A 19,327-nucleotide genomic window follows, 5' to 3' on the forward strand; every position below is an offset into this window, starting at 1 on the left:
TAAATTGTTTGTATGTAGACTACTTCTTTAACAACAGGTGTATTTTTCTCATTTTTCCTTTAGGACAAAGGAAGAACACAGACTGCAGGATGCAGCCCAGGTAAGCAGGCTGTGCAGTTTGCACTTAATGGACCAGACTTGTGGTTTTGGTAAGGTACTGCAAAACCACCACCAGAAGCACGGCGTACGAAACCCCCCACAGAACCATGCTCATAATATTTATTTCTATAGCCAGCTAGGCTAAAATATAATCCGACCAGGACAACAGAGTGGCTCCCACTACAATCTCCGTTCGGAAGCGGACCCTCATGGCCCTGAGCGGGTCAGGGACTTCCCCGCTTGCCAGAGAGGCACGTGCCCCAGTGTCTTGTGCAATGACCAACAACATACACCCAGTAAGCCCTCCACCCTTCTTCAGCACCTTATACAAGATGATCTTAAACCACTTAAAACACAGAATTCCATGCTACTCTGGAGTTGGGCGAGAAAAGTACATCTCATTTTACAAAAAAAGTGGCAACAGAACCAAAAAGAGCTCGCACTCACCTACCTCAGCAGCAGGGGAAGGAACGGTGCTCAGGACTGAGCCAGCGACCGTGCTGCTAACCGTTACAATCACTTTTCTCTACCAATTGCTTCTACCGTTTCGAGCCACGCTGTCAGTGACAGGGTCACTTTTTAAAAGCAAAAATTAATAATCAACAACAACAGCTTGATTTCTTTTATCTGGACAAGTCATACGAATATGAAGAATGAGATGGAATTATCAGGGACCTTACTCTCTGTTGCTGCATGCAGAAAGAAATCAGAAGGAAGATTTTTTTTCTTGTTTTGTTGTAATTTTTTTTCAGCTGATGCCTGCTTTTGAAAGTAACATAAATGAGTAAAGGTCAACAGCACTCGAAGAGCTAAACATGAAAGACTTCTTAGAAGCAACCTGCTAAAGCTCACTGCGGCCATGCACCTTCCCCACTGGGCACAACAATAACATTAACATAATATGCTATAAAAAAAATAAAATGTCCTTATGTTTAAACGCTGGAGATGAGTTTTCAAGACTTATCTACGCGTGTACACAAGGATGTTTACCAGCACGTAACAGACACACTCCCTGTAGCAATAAATCTATAACCCAAAGACGATCCCAGAGATGGAGCGGAGAAACAGGTGTCTGCCGGGACGAAAAGTTTCCGAGGTAGGTCACGCACGGGGCTCACCTCAGCGAGGAGCTCGGCTGGGGCCTCGAGCTGCCAGGGCTGGGTGCCTGGGGACCCAGAGCTGGTGGCACCTACGGAGGGATGGCTACGGCTTGTACTGGGGTCTCCGCAGCCAGCAGCCCCCTGCCCGGCACACCTGGGGGCACACAGGTGAGGAATTCCCGTCTGGGATCCTATTTGTAAGGTGTCAGCGGTAGCGTGACGCCGTCCCTTTCCTGGAGGCTCTGTGCCCTACAAGACAAGTCCAATTCCCCCTCCAGCCTGCGCGCACAGCCCAGCTGTCAGCGTGTCACTTCTTCGCGGAGCGCAAACCAAAACCCTTCCGCGCGCCGAGACCCTCTACCGAAAGGCACTAAAACCCCAAAGAGGACCGGGGACGATCCCCGGCCACCCCCAAACCCAGAGGCGGCGCGGCCCCGGCCTCCCTGCGGGCACTGCCCCGGGCCGCCGGGGGAGCAGCGGGGCCGCGGCCCGGGCGGCTCGGCACAGCGGGGGGACGCGGGGGGCGGGCTCACCGTGCTCCGGCCGCCGTGTGAGGAGGAGGAGGAGGAGGAGGAAGAGGAGGCTGACGAGGGCTGGGGCGGCCGGGCTCGGCCCCGCTGCTCCGGGCCGGCTCCCACGTCAGCCCGCACCACGAGACCCGGATCTGCCGGCTCCCGGCGGCGGCGGCGGCGGGGCCGGGGCCGGGGCGGTGCCGCGCCGCTCCCGCCCCTCGCTCCCGCCCCGCAGCGGGCCCGGCCGGGCCCAGCCGTCTCGGGTGGGAGGGGGGAGTTCCCGGGAACGGCCCTAAAACGAAGGAACGGCCCCAAAATGAAGCCCCCGGGGGGAGCGGGCAGGGGGACGAGCCCCGCCGGTGTGTGGGATACGGCCGGTCCCCTGGCTGCTCCCCGCGCCTCGAGCTGAGGCGTGAGGGGCTGGGTGGTGCGGTTCGTCGGCCAGCGCTCCGCCAGGAGCTCCTGGCCCCGAATCCCCTCAGCAATAAAAGCCTCCCTTGAAACAACGCGTTTAGAAGGCGTGGAATGAAGTTAGGATGGAAAACTTCAGGTGGTGGCTTCTCAGGTCAGCCAGGTGCCGTGCAGGAGGATGGGGCCAAGTCCTGTCCTGGGCACAGTGACACCATGCCATGAGGCACTGAGGATTACGCAGGAAAGAAAATCTGGTCCTCCAGTTTTTTCAAGGCTGGATTACATCCTTCAAGCCAGAAAACATGGATGCTGCTGAATTGCAGCGAGAAAGGCAGGCGGGATGGGAGTTGCGGGCTCCCACAAGTCAATACCTCATAGCACGAGTGCCTCCTACGGTCTGATACGGCCCACACGGGGACAACCCTGGCTGTTCTCATCCCTCTTTTCCGCCATCACTGGGCTTTCAGACCTTCTTTCATGGCTATAGGGTTGCCATTTGTTTTCATCTGAGTGTTTTTTTCAACGCTTTGCGTGTCAAGCCTTCATTACTCTGCCAAGTCTCAGGCGCATTGCCAGTTGGCAGTCTTGCCCCTCCAGTAGCTTTTGGTGTGCAAAGCCATGTTGTCCCTACAACGTGGTTAGCCTAACTGCCCACTCCCATTGCAGGGCTGGCCCTGGGCATAACGGCCTACTTCCTGGGAGGCAGCTAGCCATGTCCCACAGTCCTGACTTGTCGTGGATCTTTCCCTACCCATGTGTCAGCCCTTTCTCTCATCTCAGTGCCAGACTAAACAGTGGCAATACTGAAAAGTGAACAGAAGCACAGACACAATGCCAGGCCATCACACAGAAAATCTCAAGTGCAGAGAGCCTATGTTGTCTTCTCTTCCTCGTTCCAGGGAACTGAACCTCTGGTAAGGCACCAAGGATGCTAAAATAGATCTCTAATTTGGGAATACAAAATGACATCCCTACAATATTTCCTGGAAGAACAGGTTTCTTGACAGCCAGTCCCAGGAAATTAGAGTGCAACAGAAACCATGAACACCAGCTGCATCGAGGTACACTTGGCTGGGCTTTCTCTGGCTTGAAGTGTATTTTGGTTGTCCTGGCCCAACACAGGACAGTGTTAAGTTATCTGTGTTAATGGTTTCCTGCACAGTGTCAGAGGGTGGTCATAAGCAGAATGATCAACTGTAGCTGCATCTTTGCTCGCACCTCTCCCTCAGCTGTCATCCTAAGCCTTTACCAGGGAACGAGCCATCCCAGAAGCAAGCAGAGATGGTTTCCCAACACCATTAAGCAGCCTTGCCTATCTGTCTACCCCTCCATACCAAGTACCTAGGGCTAGTCACTGTTCTAGAAAATGGAGGTAAGATCCTGAAATCCACAAACCAGAAACAACTTACCATACTAGTCCTGGCTCAAATAAGAGAGGAGAGCAATGGCAACTCATCAGTAGTGGAGAGGAAGGTTCCTCCAGTCAAGCTAAGGCATGAACACTGAACACTTCTATTTTCTTGCCTGTGGGTAAAGCCAAGCAGTCTGTTGTTGCTAAACGGCTGACAAGCACACTTGGGGAAACTGCTGGAATTGGGAAGAGAGTCTCATAGTGACTGATTCTTGGCAAACAATTTGTACAATCCTAAAATTGGAAGGGATAGACTAAATGAGCTAGACAGGCTCAGATGCCTCGTCTGAAAAAACATGAACTTGCAAAGGGTCTGCAAAGGAGAGGCAGGAGCTGATGGGGATGAAGACTGAGCAATCTACAAGAAAGCAGCATGTAACGATGGCACTTACAGCTACAGCTGTGATGACTTTCTCTCTTACTTTGACTCAAATGCAGCCTCCTCGAAACTCATTGTATCACATCTTTCTCACTCATTTCTCACATCACCCCATCCAGGAACTCACATCACAGTGTAATCTCTTGAAGTTGTCCCTAGATAAGATATGCATGCAGCAGTGTCTGGCCAGTTGGGCAGCATGCTGGGTGACATGCCAGCACGCAACAAACAGCTCCTCTCTCCTTAATCTTGTTTCTTCCCCTCATGTTGTCACTGCAAAGTTCTACATATCTGTGAACAATTTTACTTTACTGGGCTCAGGAAAAAGGTGACCTTTTCAGTATTGCATTCTGCATTATTTGCACTGCCTCTTTGACAGCAAAATCTCATTATTTTTCTCTGTTCAACATGTATGTTTCCTTTGGCATGCTTGGAGAGCTAGAAACCTGATGACCCCAATGAAGCATGGATTGTTGAAAGAGTGATCCTTGTGGAAAGAAACTTCAGAATATGAACTGCCAGGGGAGAGGGACAGGCGATAGGAGCTACAGATAGTAGAGGGCAGGAGCAAGGAAAACTTCAGCTTATTGCTTTCAAATCAGCAAGTACATATATAGGCAGAAAGCAGCTAGGTATTTTGCATAAAGCACTCTGCCAGAGCATCCCTCAGAATTTGGCCCTCCTGGTTCCCACGGGCAAATGAACAAGCCATAGCAGGCACTGATTCTATCTCAGCTTCCCACTCCCAAGCTTCAGCCATCTGCTCCCCTTACACTCACAAATTTAGTGCACGACACAGCAATAAAACGAGATCCTGATATGGAGGCTGTGTTCAGACTCACTCCATGAATTCTCCCTTCTGGCAGGCAAACTAGGATGAAAACAGTGATGACTTGGGCTACTGGTAATGACTTTACGAACAAAGGCATGAGATGCATGCAAGATCAGCTAGCAACAAGGACAGAATAGTAAATCCATTGATTTTGGCACACTAGAAAGGATTGTACTGCCCACTGCCAAGCTAGAATATGAAAACTCTGCTTGAAGGGCAGAAGATGGTAATGTTCCTTCCACCCATAACCCTGTACAACAGAGGAGGGTGGGAGCTGAGCAAAACTTACTGTGACATTCTCTACAACTGTCACATGAAAGTCGTGTGGATTGGGCACTCTGTAAAGCAGCAGGCAGATGTCACATTCCAACTCCTGGTGCTAGCTTTCAACTTTTTTACCCTAACAGGCAATGGAAAAGCAGGAGTCATGCTGGTGAGCTAACCTGCCAAATAATGCATGACCTTGCTACAGATATCCAAAACCTTATTACTTTTGCCATTCTGAAGTTCTCCTTCTGCTGATGTCCTTCTCATCTTTGCTGCCTGACTTGTGCCACTAGGCATTGTATCGCTCCCATCGAGACACTTTGTGGAACAGAAATTCTTCAGCTGCAATTCATGCATGATCTGACCTAGAAATGGGGCAAGTCCTCTTAACGAAACTCCTTTTCTGTCTGCTCCCTCTTTCCCTGTATGCAGTCCATAATGACTAGATAATGCTATTCCCAGAAGGAATCTGAAAAAAAAAAATGTACTGCAAATTTTGATACTGAAAAGCCACTTGGAAGATGTCTGAAGCATGGTCTGAAAACGGCATCCAAGAAGTGGAAGAAAAAAAGACTATAACGTACCCTTGCAGTAGTAGCAAGGTATGAGTTGCCTTTTGGCAGTGACATGTCTTTTTAGCAACACTTTCAATTAGAAGGAGGCATCTAATTTTGGAAAAAGAATCCAAGTCCTTAGAAAAGTTGCTCACAGACATTCCTAGAATTCAGCTGGGATGGCATCGCACAAAGCACTGGAGAATTGCAAAGCACCCCGGGATACCAGGCAGCAAGACTGCGAATTAGCTGGCACAAAGACCGTATTGTGTGCTTAGGTTAATGTAACTGAAATTTAGTCATGTAATCCCAACTGAAACAAATTTATACTGCTGGATTTTCTCAATGTACAGATACAAGCTTAATGAACATCCGACCATAAACCTAAGCTGTCAAGACTCACAGAAGAAAATATGGCTGGGTGGAAGGAAGAAACCCCACTGAAGCTTTCAGAGGAGGGCTTTTGTATGGAGGGCTTTTGTGCTCTAGAAGCATCAACACACCAACACAGACTTTGAGATGTCAGCCATCAATCAGGGGAAACGATCACAAAGGACTGCTATAATGCTGCCAGATTACAGCTGGCCAGTGACGTTTTCCAAGCCAGGAAATGGAGGAAGGAACTCTGAGACTGAGGAGACAAGGATTATTTTACAGTTAACTAGAAGGTTAGTTACAAGATCAGGCTGGCAAAAAAATATTTAAGAACGAAAGATTAGGATCTGATCCACTGAATTGTTAATGACAACACTCATCTGAACTAGGCTGAAACTTGGATCTGGAAAATAAGAACAGTACTCACTAACAATGCAAGTTAATGAGACAAAGGTCCACTGAATTTCATTGTGATTGATAATTATGCAATCAGTGTCAGGAACATATTTTGCAAATACTTTGGGAAATCCCCTCTAAAAATGCGGTCTAAGTGAACCAACACTAGCATAACCTTAACAAATTGTTTTTCCTCTGGGGCAGAAACCATAATAGCAACTGCACAGTCGTGGTAGCTTTCTTGCAAAGAAAAGATGAGAAGCAGTGTGAACTGCTTCTTGAGCCACTGTAGTTCACAGCCATAAATTATCTGCAGCCATAAACTTACCAGCAGCTAACGTCGCTATATTTGTCTGAAAACTGCTGCCACTCGGGAAAAACACATATCATGTCACTCTCTCTCTATGTTCAGAGCCATTTCGCCATTCTGTCTGAATCTGCCTCTGAATATGAGTCAGAGCCCTCAACTGTTACAGTTCTTACAGACTTGAAATAAAAATGAATCCCTGCTCATTTTCCAGGTGAACGTCTAATAGAAGAAGCCGTATCCGATAGATGAGCCACAGGCACAAAACGCAACCCAGTAGGTTTTTGATGAATGTTAGTGCAGAAGAAAACGTGAGAAAAGGAAAGGAAAACAGGGCCCCAAAGGATTTTTTGGAACACTTGACTACATCTGACTAAGAAGCAGCAAGGAGTCAAACCTTTCTGGTCAGGATTTGGGAATTATTCTGATCTGAAATGGATATGTGTAGTTTTGCAATTGGTAATAAGCACTCAGTATACAATTGAAATTTAAGAGTAACCATCCATTAAAAAAGGTATTATCTCCCAAGAACAAAGAGGGACGACATTTCATACATCACTGAGGAAGTGTATCAAAAGGCATAACTCTGCCTGTCAGTATTTTGTCACACAGAGATGGCTGCACCTCTGTATGGACTCCAGAAGGAATAAATCAAATTGTTGGAAGAGAACCCGATCTATTATCGTGGTAAGTGATACTTTGGTTTCTACAGCACATTCAACCACGCTTTTCATCTTGGATCTTAGTAGGTGAGTATTGACAAAAACGAGGAATAACTCCTTTCTCAGCTTGCCAAGATCTGTGTGAACTTAATGCGATGGTTTTAGCTGGTGCACTTTTGCTCTTTGAGGACGTGGTTATGGCACAGCTGGATGTTTGCTGCAGTAAGTTATGTCAAACCTATTGAACAGGAGCTGTAAACCCTAAAAGTGGTTTAGCATATAAAAGATAATTAGAATTTACAGAATTGATAACGCTATCGGGTCAGGAACAAAAAAAAAATCTGTAGTATTCAGCTCATACTTCACACTTAGCAAATTTTGCAAAAATGTTGCATAAATTAAGGGAAAACATTTCAATGTTAACAGCGTGAATTTACATTTCCAATGTTGAAATGGGTTCTCGTGGTTACCTTTGTGTTAAGCTACTGAGGTCTAAATTGGACACAGATGTTGCCTCTAAAACTGGAGGTAATTACTGAAAAAAAGATGAAAAGGATTTGAAGCTGGTGCCAGAAACAACTGAGGGAGCTAGACTCTTAGCAGCACACAGTGTCAGGGCAAGAGCAACGGGCACAAACTGAAACGCATGAAATTCCAGCTGAACGTAAGAAAACACTGCTTTACTCTGATTCTGGTTGAACATTACAACAGGTTGCCTGGAAAGGTTATGGCATCTCTGTCCTTAGAGATATTCAAAATCCAACCAAACGTGTTCCTGGGCAACGTGCTCTAGCTGGTCCTGCTTCAGCAAGGGAGTTGAACTAGATGATCTCATGAGAGCACTTCCACCATAATTTCAGTGGGAATAAAATTCTTTAAGATGGATGACACAAAAATACAGGGATACCAAGACACCCAGAAATAGCTGTGCAGGAAGACAGTGCATACACAGACTATTTGGGGTTCACACGTTTTATGCCTGCTGTATGATTAGGGAAGGGACCAACGGCGTAACACCAACCACAACATTCTTAGGACTAGGAGCTGGGAGCTGCAAAATCCTGAAAGACAATCATCCAGCATGACTGAATTTCTCCCAGCATGACTAACCTCTAATTGGGGAAAGAAAAATACAGTCTAGAATACTGCCTTTTAAAAGGTGCCAATTTCCAATTTACCATGCAATCTTTTTGCACTCTGTCAGGAAGATGGGAAAGCTGTAATGGAATTTTATGAGATGGGTTACACCTCACTGAAACTGCTATAATTGCTACCCCTCATTTGAGAAAATGCACAAGACAAGCTCCTCATACCCAAACTGGATCTTCCAGAAACAAAGGCAAGCACTACTGCTGAAAACAAAGGCACACAGAGCAGCAGGGATCTTCTCGATGCTGTCCTGTGAAACATTATGTACCTGACAGAGATCCAAAGACCAGAAAAATTGCCTGCTTCTGCTCTGTTCAGGGACATTGCACATGAGCTGATACACTAACCATACACCATTTGAATCTTGTTTGTTTAACCTGACTTTATCCTCCATTTCTTCCTCTAATAACTTGCCAGATCCCATTTCCTTGCTAGCCCCGTAGCCAGACTGGAGACAATTAGATTAGGAAAACAACAAAATCAGTTTGTCTTAATTTGTATTCTTGAATTGGTAGTTACTGGTTTATATGACTACAAATGCCGTTCAATTAACTTTTCTCATGACTGTGGTCTAAACAGTGAGTAGTGATTTAGACTTAATGATTTAGCTAAATTAGTATTCTACTGTAGTGAGATCAATAGAAAAGTTTCTTTTCCTAATACAAAATTGTTCTAGCAGATACTTTAGGATGGTATCAACAGCAATACAACATGATAAATTACCCATCTGTCATGGATGAGCTCTTTTGGGATGATCTCTGACAAACTTCACTAGCTTGTAAATTTTTATTCTAGACAGTTCCAAAAGACTTCCATCAGTTGTGGATTTGGTGACCATCATGACAGATCATACTGTAGTTTAGCAAGATGGCTCTCATTAGAAATACGTTCAAATTCTAGTTAGAATCTTCAAAAAGCCTCAGAATCCCAAAATTGCTAGATCAAGCAATAACAGCTGAATACAAGAGCTCTAGATTTCTTTTTTATTAAAAGGAATGATATTTTCCTCTTTTCAGGATGCCTAAGAAATCTTGTGCGCTACAAAACAGATTGAAAGGATTCATAACAACTGATGATGCAAAATGCTCTGGAAAATATCTTCTCTGTGGTTCTCACTTCCTCTAGAAGATTTCTTATTTTATTGCATATATGTTTCACATACTGTGGTTGTTCATACGTCGTTAATCTATAATCTCTTATAACTGGAAAGCTTTTTGGAGTAGGGACCAGGTGTAATGTGTAGCTATTGCCTGCAGGAGCTTGATCCCTATTTGCACATCCCTTATTGCCTGCATTGATGGCTCTGTGTCTCAGATCACATAGATTTTTGTGAAGAGCAAGAGGTGTCCAGTCACATCCCATTCTCCCAAGCAGACACAGTGGTGATGTAGCAGAACAGTTTCTAACATAAAATACCCGAGTAAGTGTTGCCTGTCTCCTCAAAAGAAAAGGGAGGAAGCCAGTCGGAAGCACCCTGTGGACCCCAATCTGATCTACACGTGGTCAGTTGGAGCAATTTGAGCACAAAAACCTTTCCAGCAGATAGCTTTTCTACACTTTCAGGAACATGAAAATATTTTGGCAGTTAATGACCATAGTCTACTACCAGTGCTGTGCAATTAGGCTGTTACTGCATTCACTTTCACTCTAACAGAAAGCGTTTTTATTTTTTATTTATTCTGGATTCCCATATTCATTCAATTAATGCTTCACAATAAATGCTGCTCCAGTTCTAACTCTAAATTAATTTGTCCTAATGAGATACCCTAACTCCACCCCCAAGCAATCACTCCACAATATCAGTGCCATTTTAATCTTCTCTCTCACTTTCTCACTGCATTTAGCTACTTATCTTGCTACTACTGCGCTGAACAACAAATTTAAGCTTCTAGCTTCAAGGTTGTATATGCTTCAGCCCTGATGACATTTATGAAATTGAGGTTTTCTGTGCATCAGTCTCAATCCGATTTGAGTCCCTATGGTCATTAAAATAGCAGGGATTGTTATTCAGTCAGAAATACTAAGGACAGAGGAGAAGATGATGTCCAGTTGTCCAGGAAAAGCTGTCCAGCTGCCCTTTTAAGGCAGCTCTTCAGTCCCTTTTGTATCTATCTATGAAAAGAAGACTGCCATATTCTATTAAATAAAGTTACACAGATTTGATAATGTACTGTAAGTTATTACATTATTAGATGGTAATGCAAAATGCTTAAACTAGTACAAATACTTCAGTCAGAGTAGAAAATGTTTCTAAGTGGAAAAAAATATACCAGCAAAGCAGTGTGGTAACTATATCATTTATATTATTTGCCAAATCCTCTCTTCCCTTATAACTCTGATACTCATAAAACTAATAATAATAGGTTGTGAAATCTATTTTTGTACTCCCAACTTGCTTTCATTTTGAAAGGATCCTCAAAAGGATTGCTAGCTTATTTTTTGTAATAGGAAGAAAAGAATACAGCTTCACAATTTTTTCCTTATAAGAAATGCTTTTAGTTCCCTCTGATAGATTTGTCAGTCTTCTGAGGCCAAATTTTTCAAGGCAGATGTCCACTCATCAAGAACATTAAGAAAACTGGGTCCTCCCACAGAATTACAAGAAGTCTGTCATAGCCAAACCTGTTTTTTTTTTTACTTTTTTTTTGGTTGGTTGGTTGTTTTGTTTGGTTTTTTTGTTTGTTTGCTTTTTTTTTTTTTTTTTTTTTGCCTTTCATGAACCCACAAGAAACAGCTTCTGGGACCCAAGGTGTATATATTACCAGTTGAAAATCACTCCTCCACAAAGCGTAAGTTTAAAAAAAAAATAAAAATGCTGACAGACTTAAAAGGGGGCTGTTTGTATCTCAGTTTTCCTACCAAAAATATCAGGTTCAGATAAAATATTAATTTGGAAGATATTGCTTTGCCACCAAATTAATGAAAAGTCCAGGGCATAACATCAATTTCTAATGAAAACCCTTAACAAGTGAAGAAAAACTGGGTATTACTATTAAACTACCAAAACGTTCTGGGCAGGCATCATTTCATGGAAATTTTGCTAAGTGTTGTTTAGCCATAGATTGATGTAAAATCAATAGCTGTATTAATTTCTGAATCTAACTCCACTAAGTCAGGCAAATGGCATCATATGTTTTCAAACCAAGTGACTTCAGATAAATCTGATCTTTAGCTAGCGCACTTACTGGATTTTAAGAAGATATATTCAAGCTGCTAATGACATGAAAACCACAACTTTAGAGAGAGCGAATCGTGACTGAATGCAGCATCTCTCCACTGGGAACACCAATTTCTGTCCTACCGTTTCAGGCATTCCCGACTGCAGAACTCCTCCAAGTCCTTCCAGAACACCTTTACAGGAAAGATTAGACGACCATTTTTATACAGCAGCAGTGCCATGAGCTCTCTGCAAGGCAAAGAGCTCCCCAACAGCGGGATCTGTCTCAGGCGAGCAAGAAAATCCGCCCAGTTCCACCCAGGAGAGGGCACTGTTACACCTGGCCACAAAACCGGACGTGGACACGGATAGGAGGAACAGGAAAGTTGAGATGACGACTGAAGAACTCGGTCAACTCGCACAACCAGTTGGTTATTTTTATGATAAAGCTCATCTTCGGAATGAGCTGAGTCACCCGGACGCTGCCACAACAGGAACACAACGTGACAGACAATAAATGCGCGGGATAAATCTGTTTTCATAGTCTCTGTAATGAGCAAGATGCCATGCAGGTAAATAAAACGGCTTCTGGCATGCAGACCTCTATGCAAGCTGGAATAACCGAGAGTGTAAATTTGTGGGTGTAAATTTGGTGTAAAACAAGAGCTAAATTTTAAACTGGCTTATTTTTATCAATATTCCGTGCTTCAATTTGTTGCTGATTTCTTAATAAAGCATATTATAAATGAGCTTATGAGCATTTAAATGCAAAGTGAATACCATCTAATACTAACACAACCTGTAAGGTTAATCCTTTCATAGATGCCTCTTGAAGATAAGTGAAATAAGAATACAAAATATGTTACAGTGAAGTAAGAATACAAAATATGTTACAATTTCAGTCCCTCTTCCTAAAGTGTTTGAAATCACCACACAAATCTCTTGAGACAGCTCTCTCCTCTGGTAAGAAATCCTCCAGCAACAATGAGAGAAGACCAAACTTGACATTTCTGATTTTTCTAAACTAAAGAGGCCAAGATGGGGGTGCAAGGACTGAAGTCTTGTTATGCAAGACGGAAAAGAGCAAGAGAAGTAAAAATATGTTGCATGCTGAAAAGTTACAGATTCAGAAATTGTATTTTCTTCTTCTTATCACGGGGAACAACCACAATAATTCCAAATTCTCTTGAGTAATTCTAACAGAAAAACATACTACTGACATGAACTGAATAAAATATGCAAAATATGGAAATGAGAAAGAGATCACCAAGAACTGTAACTTGAAGAGAAGCAATTTAATCACCCAGTGCTGACATAAGCATCTTGGAGTCCTCAGGCAGTATGCTGGGGTTGAGGGGAATCCATAGTCTCAGACAGATGAGCCATGCACATGCTGGTTGTTCTGTATTTGCAGCAAGTCCAGCATGCCCACACAATCTGTGCGTGAGAAAGAGCCACTTTTCCATGAAAACGTGGGGAACTGTTTCTGGCATATAGGTTGTGGGATGGATAACATCTCCCATGTTAAGTGGGAAATGATATATTGTTTAGCACGTTTGGTTATCCCAGCATTGGCAACAGCAGCCTTTTCCTGCTGAGACTGGGCTGATGTCTTAAATCGCTGACCTCAGTTTATAGGCACTGATCCTATAAACTTTCCTCCCGCAATAATATTGTATAGTTACAACTTCATTTAATGCACCATATTTCCCCCTACTTCCAGAACTATTTCAAAGCAATATGCCGAACACACTAAACGCGTGGATACTCAGAACCGTACCTCCCAGTCTTATTATTTATGACCAAGACCACAGGCAAAAGTATAGACCACTGCAGCTAGTTTGTGAAAGCTGCTATTGAAAGAACTGTTTGCTATAAGGCTAAATTGACGATGGGATTAATGAAAGAACAATCTTCTGAACTGAGATATACTACAAAATTTCACATTGCAAAAAGTGAGCTATGTTCAAAGGACTGCAGTCTTTTGTATGTGGGTTTTTCTAAGGGTAAAAGACTAATGAGAACTTATTTCAGAGGATACACGTAGATTTGTATTGTCGACATACTATAAAATGTATAATGAAGTCAGACATGGAAGTCACTGAAATTATGCAAAGAAGCTGAGTATGCTCTCATTTTTTCTAAGCATTGTTTTCTTTCCAAGCATTTAAAAAAACAAATAAAAAATACTGTTTGAAGACTTCTAGTCTACAGTCCTGTTGTGGCCTAAAACCCTGTAGACTCTTCTGCAAATTAGTAAACTGCAGTATTCTACATAGAATATAGTATTCTATGGTATTCTACATTCATACCTAAAGGGGGTATATGACAATAACCCCAGTATGCTGACTACAGAGTATTGATTTTATGCAATATTTTAATGCTGGGAGACCTTGCCACTACTCCTTTCTACACCACCACCACCCCTAAAAAAAAAAAAAAAAAAAAAAAAGCCTTTTATATTCTCTATTTTTTACCAAAAAAAATTAAAAGAAAAAGGACAACTGAAAAGGGGAGCTGGAAAAGTATATGGTGAATATGAAACAGTTGCAAGATAAGAAAAAATGCCTATTTAAGGACAAAGTAAAGGAGTGGGTTATAGTAAGGAAAAGAGATATGGTAATTCATATTAATTTGATTTGCTTTTTGCAGTAACAGACTCTGACATTTGTAATCCAAATGAGCACATGGGAATGAACCTAGATACAAACCAGGCAAAATCACTGCCCTTTACCGTGGCCATTACTGGATGTCTACTACCTATAACATACAAACACACTCATAGGAACACAAAGGATTCTGACACTTGATACAGGTCATGTTTTCCACTCCATTCTGAGCAAAATCTGAATATTAAAAGCTCAGCTTTTTTACTACTATGAGCTGTCTGAAAAGACACGAGGCATTTAACCTGCAGATTTTATGTACTGCCCTTTTATTTTTTGTCCATAGGAGCTCAGCACACCATAAACCAAACTTTCATCCAAAAGCTCTGCGTAGCTTATTACCCTTACCTTACAGGTGAGAACCTAAGGCACAGAGAAATCATGGCCTACCTCCTCAAAAGGAACTTAAGCACATCATCAGGACCTGTATGTCTAAATTACTCTGAAGATGAAGGCCCAAGATCACACTGGAAGTCATTAAAAAGAAATAAGGCCTACTGCAAAATTGTCCTTTTCAGAAAGATTCTGAAAAACCTCAGCTGAGAGACTGCATTGTATATTGCGTTAAAAACAAGCTTTGATCTGAAGAAGAGCTAATTTGGTGAACAGATGCACATGGTACGACATTGTAGCAGGAAAATGGGCTTTTTCCAGTCAAATCACTAGGGAAAAGTAAATACACATAGAAAAATAACAATATACATCTGTATTATAGCTGCCAGATTATTTTTTTTAATCTGTTCAGCCCATACTTTCTTTAATGTGTATGTAATGGTCAAAATGCTACATATACTGATGGAGATAAACAGATAGCACTTAAAGATGACAGCCAGACTAGAGGCAGACAATCCCAATTGGAAGCCACTACAATCTGTTCTAAGAGAATGGAAATGGACTTTGTTGAGACAAATGTCTATGCTGTATATTGTCCTGCACTGTATAGAAAGAGCAGGCACTACAGAATCTTTCTATAGACCTCAGTGTCTTGAAAGGCCTCTAGCTCCTGAATAAACAAGCTGTAAATGCAATCTCACGTTCCCTTCTGAAAATCTATCTACGCTGCTCGGTACCATACCATATTTTGCGCACCTTAGACCGGCAGGGATGGTTACTGGTATCCTGCTCCTGTTTTCCAGACAGAGTAACATCTGTGGCTTGCAGCGTTTGGTTCTGCAATAAAATATAACAGTCCATTAGACAGGACCGACATGTTCACCTTTTAATCTGCTTTTAAAATCTTGTAGCAGAATCCATAAAAAGAGTTACTTGTGCTGCCTCCCCGTTACCTGCTCCAGGGCCTGCTGTGGCCCATGGGTTCCCCGTGTGCTGTGTGAGGAGACATCAGCGCACCCAAGGCGAGGAGCTGGGCTGGGAGAGAGAGACGATGGGTACTGTGGCTTTTTCAAGCGAGAATTTTTTTCAATTTTTATATATTTATTTATTTATTTGGGGGAAAAAATAGATGGGACCTGCTGTATGGACAGGTCAAACAGATTCTCAGGGCATGGGATGAGCCCTCTCTGCTGGGTTTTGCTCGGGGACTGGACCAGGAGGCTTGGCAGCCAGGGGTTTGCTCGGGGACACCTCAGGCCGCTCCCTGCCACCTTGTGCCCCCGGGGGCCGCTGCTTTTCGCCTCAGGGCCCCCCTTCCCCGCACCGCCGGGGAGGCCCCGATGCCTGCGGCGGGCGGGCTCCTCGCTGCCCAGCCCGCTCCGTGACAGGGCGAGCGGCAGGCAGCCGCCTACCCGGGGCGCACCCTCAGGCCTTGCGGGGAGGGAAGCGACAGCAGCCTCCGCTCGGCGGAGGAACCCCCCGGGAGGCGGCCGGGGCCTCGACGCCCCCCGGTGCGGGCTGGGCTCGGCTCCGCTCACCCGGCGGCCCCTCCTGAGCGGCGGCGGCGGCGGAGCCGGGCTCCGCAGCGCGCATGCTCGGCGCCGCCGCCATTTTGGTGGGGCCGGGAGTTATCCAGCGGGAGCGGCGGCGGCGGCGGAGCTCGCTGGGCCCGGCTCGGTGGCGGCGGTGGAGGGGTGCCCGCTGCGGAGATGGCCAACATCGCGGTGCAGAGGATCAAGCGGGAGTTCAAGGAGGTGCTGAAGAGCGAGGAGGTCAGAGCCTCTCCCCGTTGTCCCCCCCCCCCCCCCCCCCCCTTACGGACCGCCGCCGCCACCCTCCTCCTCCTCCCCCGGCTGCGGGGGGGAGGCGGCGGCGGCGGCGGCGGCCCCGCCGGTCCCCCCCGGCCCCACCTCCTCCTCCCCGCCGCCGGGGGTGGGCCCGGCCCGCGGCCCCGGGGAGGGGAAGGGCGAGGCCCGGGGAGACGGCACCCGCCGGGCCCTTCCTCCCGGGGGCGGAGGGGGGGGGAACGGGAAGGTGTGGGGAAAGCCCCCGGAGAGGGGCGGCCGCTGCTGGGCCTGCCCCGCCGCCCCCGGCCCTCGCCCCCGCAGCCGAGGCCCTGCCCGCCGGGGAGAGGCGGCTCGGGGTGGGCCGGGGGGTGCTGGGGCTGGGGCAGGGGGAGGTAACACCTCACAGCTCCCTCCAGCTCGCCCCGCAGGGCTGAGGCCGGGCAGCGTGTCTTTTACATTATCCTTTTGCGTTTCTTGCAGGTAAATCCCCCTTTACGTAGGGTGCTTCAATGCAGAACTTCCATTACCCCAGTGTAGGTTCTCACCTTCAGGTGGATGGATTTTAAAACCTCACTCGTTTCTGTCTTGCTACCTAGCCTTCCTGTCTTGCTCAGCAGAATGTTTCTGGAATGGTGTGTACCTGAGGGGCGTGCGGTGGTCGGTAAGACAAGCTGGCTGCTTTCAGGGGGCATCAGAGAAGTTTTGGAGCTGTTTGGGGCCATACACGGCAGCTCTAGCAGTGTTGCATCAGTACAGCTTCTGCTGTGTCTGGGGCTGAGTTGGTGGACGTCAGCCAGATAGGATTTAATAGTTGTGTCGTCATTGTCGTCCTACTTGGGATGATGTTGCAGGTTAGATGCTTGTGAAATGTTAATGTGAGCCTGTAACTCCTGCTGCTGGTGTTTTAGAAATCTGGACACATTCACAGAGCACAAGCTGAGAGGATATGTTTCTGAAGATAGTGATGGTTTAAGGAAATAGCGTTTAGGGTAGCAGTAGGTGATGTGCTTTAAAATCTAGAGTGCTAACAGTATTGTTGCTATGCAGCTTGAACTAGCCCCTAGAAAAACGTAAGGGCCTTGTTTTACAGCTGCCTTTAGAGCCCAGGCTGTTGTCACCAAGTTCTTGCACACTGACTACAGGATTGCCTGTAAGCTAAGAGAAATTTCTAGGTGGGTATCTTCATACCAAAGCTACAAAGACTAGACCTGGTACCACATATAACAGCTCATATTGTGGGAACAAAGAAGACTTTATTTGAAAGTGCTGTACAACAGCTTTAAGATGCCTTCCCTTTGCTTGATGCAGGGAAAACAAACAAAAAAAACGTTCTCCAGTTCAGGGGGGGAAGGGGAATCCATGCCAAATTTTCTTACTCGAGAGGTTGGATCCAGTGAAGCACGTTTTTTCTCTATTCCTGTTTCAGTCTATGCAGTGACGAACTCAGCATAGAAGGCTGGAAATAAAGACCATTTCATAGTATTATTTAAACTGAGCAAAACTTCCCACAAATAAGACCCCAATAATAAGTTATGAAATAAATTACGAAGTTTTAAAATTAAAACATGAGAGTTTGGTATTTCCCTGCCACTAGCAAGCTGCATATGAGTGTTATGTTGGTATAGTAGTGGATATATAGAATTGCTGATTACAGGATATATACTGCCTGTATCTTGAATATGGAATTTGGGCATTCATCGATGCTTAAAAGTTTAGACAACAGAATTTTATTGTGAATGTTTGTACGTTCAAAGACAATCAAACTGTGGTGTCAGTAGTACCACTAAGCATGAAAATACCTGGAATGAGATAATGAATAGGGAGATATAACTAAGTATACAAATCAAAGAGGAAAATGTTTTCTTCTGCATAATTTGTGTATTAAGAGGAGTCTTAAACCTTGCTCCTTTAAAAAAAAATCACAAATGGTGGTGCTAAATTCGTTACTTAGAAGTTTAAGCTTCTCTATGAAGGCAAAGTGGCTCACATTATCTACTCTCAAATTATTCTTGATTTGATGCTTTGAGCTACACCTGAACATGAAGAGCAGCCCCTCTGTTTCTTTGCAGATGCAGTAAGAGCACAAATGCCCAGGGGAGGGGGTGGGCACACTTGGAAAGAATACAGAGGGAGTTTGCTCTCTGTCTTCCAACACTCATCTGGGGACTGAAATAGGGTGGTAGAACCAGAAATCTTTAAAAAGGAGAAGTTGGATGGTAATTATTTCTTCTGCAATTGAAGTGTGTATTGGGAGCACCAAATTTCACTTCTAAATATCGGTGCAGAAGGAGTTCTGAAAAGCGTGTTTATCCTTGCTGTAGATAAAGTGTGTTATTTATATGAATAAATACACTTAGTGCTCGCTGTTTTTGTGATATAAATGGTATTTCTGGGAAATCATTAAAACAATTTTTAGACTTGTCTTAGTCTGGTGTACAGGTAAGAGAAGGGAAATTTTGGGGAGGGGTGACAGCATTTAACATCTTTACACACTAGAGCAGCAGAAGCATTTTTTTCTGCTTGCTTTGTTTTTTTTTCTAATTTTATTATAAGTTCTCAGGCCTTAAGTTAAGGAATGGGATATTGTGCATTTAGCAGAGATCCTCGTAGCTTTGCATCTTTTCAAATATTTGAATTAAGTAGGTAAAGCTAACAATTTCTTTGTCAGGAGTGCTCCATACCCTTTTGCGTGTAGAAAAAGTTTTAAAATTCTAAGGTAGGTGAGGTGCTGAATTTTTAACAAAGATGAAGCTGTTAGTCTAGGTAGTAACTTGACAAGTTAAATGTGATAATTTACTGTACTACGCTTATATTAAAACTTAAAATAAGTAAGCAGTACGTTAATTCACGCAATACTTCAAATCCTGGCCTAGGCAAGGCATCAGTTGCTCAACTTTCTCTTTTCTTGTTCTGACATTTCATTAATTTAT

The 19,327-nt window shown here is 44.5% G+C and overlaps 2 protein-coding genes across 6 annotated transcripts in view; one reads left to right on the forward strand and one right to left on the reverse strand.

Moving 5' to 3' along the window:
* Window positions 1-16,330, reverse strand: part of SMIM14 (small integral membrane protein 14) — a 53,127-nt gene extending 36,797 nt beyond the window's left edge. The window contains exons 1-4 of one of the 4 annotated variants that reach the window (XM_066995765.1): window positions 16,149-16,330; window positions 15,564-15,645; window positions 15,367-15,447; window positions 12,666-13,048 (exon numbers count right to left, since the gene is read on the reverse strand). In XM_066995765.1, the coding sequence (XP_066851866.1) occupies window positions 12,944-13,048; window positions 15,367-15,447; window positions 15,564-15,645; window positions 16,149-16,330 (450 nt within the window). In that variant the 3' untranslated portion in view covers window positions 12,666-12,943. Of the gene's footprint in view, window positions 1-1,217; window positions 1,449-1,732; window positions 1,897-12,665; window positions 13,049-15,366; window positions 15,448-15,563; window positions 15,646-16,148 lie in introns of those variants that run through there. The other 3 variants (XM_066995764.1, XM_048072853.2, XM_048072852.2) reach the window with 3 other exon arrangements.
* The window catches only part of UBE2K (ubiquitin conjugating enzyme E2 K), a 37,996-nt gene continuing 34,902 nt past the window's right edge, over window positions 16,234-19,327 (forward strand). Inside the window, exon 1 of one of the 2 annotated variants that reach the window (XM_048072849.2) lies at window positions 16,234-16,382. In XM_048072849.2, coding sequence (XP_047928806.1) covers window positions 16,320-16,382 — 63 coding nt within the window. In that variant the 5' untranslated portion in view covers window positions 16,234-16,319. The remainder of the gene's footprint in view (window positions 16,383-19,327) is intronic. The other variant, XM_048072850.2, reaches the window with a different exon arrangement.

The sequence above is a fragment of the Anser cygnoides genome, chromosome 4 (genome assembly GCF_040182565.1).
Source record: "Anser cygnoides isolate HZ-2024a breed goose chromosome 4, Taihu_goose_T2T_genome, whole genome shotgun sequence".
NCBI lineage: Eukaryota > Metazoa > Chordata > Aves > Anseriformes > Anatidae > Anser > Anser cygnoides.